Here is a 5,000-nt window from a genome sequence, read left to right as displayed (position 1 = left end):
AACAATACGGAGAGCAGCAGCAGCAGCAGCAGCAGCAGCAGTAGCAGTAGCTAGCTGCTAGCCCCCTCTGCATGCATGCATAAAGAAACCTTCTGTTGTGCATGCAGCCCCAAGAAAGGAGACAATATTTGTTTGCATGCATGCATGCATGCAGTGCCAAGGAGGAAGATAACAGTTAATTGCTGCATGCATGCATGCAGCCCCGAGAGAGGAGACAATTAAATTATTTGTCGCATGCATGCAGCCCCAAGAAAGGAGACAAATAAATTAAAGATATTCTTCTTGTCTCCCTGCTGTCTCCAATTAAATTGTATTTGTTTATGTGTCTCCTCTTCCTTTCTTTATATATACTTATTAACATAATATATGTGGGGTCCTGTCCATGCGCTCGTGCTGCTGCTGCTGCTGCTGCTGCTGCTGCTGCACAGCAGCAGCAGATGCAACAGATGAGGAAAAAGGATAGTTACGATTATACTGCATGCATGCAGTCGTGTCTACAGACCCAACAGAAACCCCAAACCCTAAACCCTAGACAACAAACCGTTGCTGCTATACTACCTGCCTGCTGCTGCTGCAGTCTACGCTGCTGCTGCTGCTGCTGCTGCTGTTGCTGCTGCACTTGTAGACCCCCTACAACTGTCTCTCCCTCCCCTCTCCCCTGTCCCCACACCCTGAGGTGTATAGGCAGATAAATAATCTTGTGTGTCCTTGCTGCTAACAATAAAGTAATGTTAAAAGAATTAAACCCTCTTACAAGCAGCACCAGGGGGGCCCCCATGAGGGGGGCCCCCAGGGGGCCCCCCTCATGGGGGGCCCCACCCATATCAAGGGCTGCAAAAAGGGTACTGATGCTATATACTACGCCAGCTGTCTCTGCACACTTCATAGGTGCTGCGTGTCTTTCCCCTACAGACACAGCAGCAGCAGCAGGAGCAGCAGGAGCAGCAAACGTCGGCGGTGTTGCTGCTGCTGCTGCTGTTGCTGTTGCTGCTGCTGCTGCAGCTGCTGCAACGATGGTGCAGCAGCGTCTGCTGCTACTAACCTCCTCGCGATTGACAAACCTTAGAGATCTACTAACGGAAATAAGCAGCAGCAGCACTTTGCTGCTGCTGCTGCTGCGGTGGCGGATGTTGCTGCTGCTGCTGCTGCATGAGCAAGCTAATAGTACTCTACACTTGCTGCTCTTGCTGCTGCTGCTGCTGCTGCTGCTCCATATTCAAGCCTCAAGAAGGCCGCAGCAGCTGTCTGCTGCACCCTCCGCCATCTGTACAAAAGATGTAAAGGGGGGACCACAACTTGCGGCGTGCTGCTGCTGCAGCACCTGCTGCTGCTGCTGCTGCAGTTGCTGCAACTCTTGCTGCTGCAGTTCATGCTGCTGCAGCATCAGCTGGGGCGGTAATTCCTGATCTTGCAGCACCTGTTGCGGTAACTGCTTCTGCTGCTGCACCTCCTCTTGCTGCACCTCTTGCTGCTGCATCTCCTGTTGCTGCAGCTGCTGCTGCACCTCCTGCTGCTGCATCGCAAGCGGCTGTTCCCCTTGCCCCTCCACCTGCGGTATTTGCTGCTGCTGTTGCTGCGGTTGTAGACCCTGCTGATGCACCTGCTGCAGTTCCTGCTGCTGCAGTGCCTGCCGCAGCTGCTGCTGCCTTTCTTGCTGCTGCATTTGCTGCTGCTGTAGTTCCGGCTGCTGCAGTCCCTGTTGCTGCAGTTCCGGCTGCTGCAGTTCCTGTTGCTGCTCTCCATGCTGCTGCACTCCTTGCTGCTGCATTTCCTGCTGCTGCACAAGTTGCTGCTGTACCTCCTGTACATGCCGCTGCGCTTGCTGCACTTGTGTCTCCTGCTGCAGCAGGTCCTGTGTATGTCCCTGCTGCTCCGGTGTTTGTGGTTGGCCTTGCTGCTGCAGCTCCTGCTGCTGCTGCAGCTCCTGCTGCTGCTGCTGCTGCCCGATGCCTTCGTGTCCTTCAGCGGGGCATGCTTCGGTGGGCTGTGATTCCTCAACAGCTGCAACACCAGCAGCAGCAGGCGCTGCAGCAGCAGCAGCATCAGCTGCAGCAGCAGGTTCGGCTGTAGCAGCAGCAGCAGCAGGTGAGTCCTGCTGATTGCATGCAGGGGGGCCCCTTAGGGGCCTCCAATAGAAAGGGGCAGCTCCTGCCTTGGGCACTGAGGAGAAGCAGCAAGGCAGAGGCAGCATCATAATGCTGCTAAGAGATGCTCCTGCTGCTGTTGCTGCTGTTGCTGCTGCTGCTGCTGCTGTTGAGGGGCCCTCCATACTGGGGGAGGCCTCCTCTTGCTGCCCCTTACACCATAGACTCTGCAGCAGCAGCTGCTGCTGCTGTTGCTGCTGCGGGTCATGCTGTTGCTGTTGGTCCCAGGGAGAGGGAGGCAGCATCTGTTGCAGCTGTGACTGCAATTCCTGCTGCTGCTGCTGCTGCTGCTGCTGCTGCATGCAGGGGTCCTCCATACACCCCACAGGCCATGGTATCCAATTGCCCTCCCCTATAGCCATGAATGTGTCTCCTTTGTGTCTCTTTATTGTTAATAACTTATTAAGAGGCACACTCCATAAGGATGGCCTCCTGCTGCTGCTGCTGCTGCAGGTCGTGCTGCTGCTGCTGCTGCTGCTGCTGCTGCTGCTGCTGCTGCAGGTGCTGAGGATACTTGTACAGGGACTGTCTTGGGCATCAGCAGCAATATCTAAGGAAAGAGACACCTGCGTGCTGGCGGTGCTGATGTTGCTGCTGCAGCTGCTATAGCAGCAGTCATTGCTGTTGCTGTTGCTGCTGCTGTCATTGCTGCTGCTGCTACAACAGCTGTTGCTGCTGCTGTCAATGCTGCTGCTGCTGTCATTGCTGCTGTTGTTGTCGCTGCTGCTGCTGCTGCTAGCTTCTGCTGCTGCATCGCTACCCCACAGCAGCGGCAAGTAGACAGACTCGAGCTCCTTATAGCTAACAGCAATCTCCTGCTGCTCCAGCAGCGCAGCAGCATGGTGCAGCTGCAGCAGCTGCTGCAGTACTTTAGGAATCTCTGCTGCTGCTGCTGCTGCTGCTGATGTTGATGCTGATGCAGCACCAGTACACGGAGGACTCGCATACTGGTGCCCCCACTCTTCATGCTGTCCCGGCTGTTGCGGCTGCTGCTGCTGCTGCTGCTGCACCAGCTGCTGCTGCTGCTGCTGCTCCTGCGACAGCGGGAGACCATTCTGCTGCAGCGCAGAGGCTAGCTGTTGTTGTTGCAGTTGCTGCTGTTGCTGCAGTTGCTGCTGCTTATTAGAAATCAGCTGCTGTGGTCTTTGCTGCATCACTCCGTTCGGTGTCTTCTGCTGCGGCCGCATCAGCTGCTGCTGTTGCTGCTGCTGTTGCAGCTGCTGTTGCTGCTGCTGCTGCTGCTGCTGCTGCTGCATGCCCAGCGGCAGCTGGTGTTGAGGAAGGCCCAGCTGGTTCTGATGGTCCTGCTGCTGCAGCAGCAGCTGTTGCTGCTGCTGTGGCATGTGCTGCAGCAGCGACAGCGTTGCCCTTATTGGGGAGCCTGTGTCCTGCATTATCTGTTGTTGTTGTTGCTGCTGCTGCAGCATTTGCTGCTGATGTAGGCTCGTTAATTGCTGCTGCTGCTGCTGCTGCTGCTGCTGCTGCTGGGCCAGCAAAGGTACCTCTCCAGGGGAGGCCCCCTTCTTCCTAGAAGCTGAAGGCTTACTGACTGTACCCTTCCGTTTCTTAGCTGAAGAGGCTGAGGGGGGGCCCCCAGGGGCCCCTGGGGATCCCGGTGCCCCAGCAGGGCTAGGAAGAACGGCAGTGCCCCCACGAGGGGCCCCCTTGGAGGCCCCCCCCTTGGCGCCTGCCTTAGGGGTCCCCTTGGGGGCCCCCTTGAGCCCCCCTTGGGGGCCCTTGGGAGACGCACCTCCCCCTTGAATTCCGGGGGCCCCCTGAGCCTCTGGAGCCTGCGAAAGAGGAGGTGCAGCAGCAGCACCTGCTGCTGCTGCTGCTGCTGCAACTGCTGCTGCTGCTACTTCATGGTGAAGATGCTGATGCTGCGTTGGGTCTTGCTGCTGAGCATTGCCGCTCAGCTGGTGGGGCTGGCTTGGCTGCAGCTGCTGCTGCAGCTGCTGCTGTTGTTGTTGCTGCTGCTGCGGATGCTGCGGATGCTGCATCGTCTGCTGCGGCGCCGCCATGAGAGGGATGTGCTGCAGATGCTGCTGCACGTGCTGCTGCTGCTGCTGCTTCTGCTGCACGTGCTGCTGCTGCTGCATGTGCTGCTGCGGCTGCTGCTGCATGTGCTGCTGCTGCTGCTGCTGCATATTATACCCCTGATGCTGCAGGGGGAGGTGATTGAGAGTTGGCTGCTGCTGCTGCTGCTGGATTTGCTGCAGCGACACCATCTGCTGCTGCTGCTGCATGGGATGCTGCTGTTGTTGCGGCAAATGCTGTTGCATGTGCTGCTGCTGTATATGCTGCTGCTGCTGCATCTGCATATGCTGCTGCTGCTGCATCTGCTGCTGCATCTGCAAATGCTGCTGCTGCTGCATCTGTTGCTGCATCTGCGATTGTATGTGGTGCGGTTGTTGCATGTGATGCTGCTGCATGTGCTGTTGCCGCTGCATGTGTTGCTGCTGCTGCATGTGTTGTTGCTGCTGCATGTGTTGTTGCTGCTGCTGCATGTGCTGCTGTTGCTGCTGCTGTTGCGCGTGTTGTTGCTGCTGCACATACTTCTGCTGCTGCATGCGCTGTTGCTGTTGCATATGGTGTTGCTGCTGCATGTGATGTTGCTGCATGTGCATCTGCTGCTGTTGCATGTGCTGCTGTTGCTGTTGCTGCATATGATGCTGCTGGTGCATCTGATGCTGCTGGTGGATCTGGTGCTGCTGCTGCTGCTGCTGCTGCACATGATGCTGCTGCTGCATATGGTGTTGCTGTTGCATGTGTCGCTGCTGCTGCTGTTGCATCTGGATTGTCGGCAGCAGGAGCTGCTGGTGCCGTTGCTGCTGCATCTGTTGCTGCTGCTGTTGC

The 5,000-nt window shown here is 57.1% G+C and overlaps 1 protein-coding gene across 1 annotated transcript in view; it reads right to left on the bottom strand.

Annotated features, from left to right (window-relative positions):
* Nucleotides 1–1,216: 1,216 nt before the first annotated feature.
* The window catches only part of EMWEY_00050330 (hypothetical protein, conserved), a gene marked incomplete at both ends in the record, with an annotated part of 4,086 nt that continues 302 nt past the window's right edge, over nucleotides 1,217–5,000 (bottom strand). Inside the window, one exon of the mRNA XM_013479592.1 lies at nucleotides 1,217–5,000. This exon is cut by the window's right edge and continues 302 nt beyond it. Within this exon, the coding sequence (XP_013335046.1) occupies nucleotides 1,217–5,000 (3,784 nt within the window).

Source organism: Eimeria maxima, genomic scaffold (assembly GCF_000499605.1).
Source record: "Eimeria maxima Weybridge genomic scaffold, Emw_scaff1231, whole genome shotgun sequence".
In the NCBI taxonomy this organism is placed as follows: Eukaryota; Apicomplexa; class Conoidasida; order Eucoccidiorida; family Eimeriidae; genus Eimeria; species Eimeria maxima.
The sequence above is the reverse complement of the archived record's forward strand: the minus strand, read 5'-3'. Positions and strand labels throughout refer to the sequence as shown.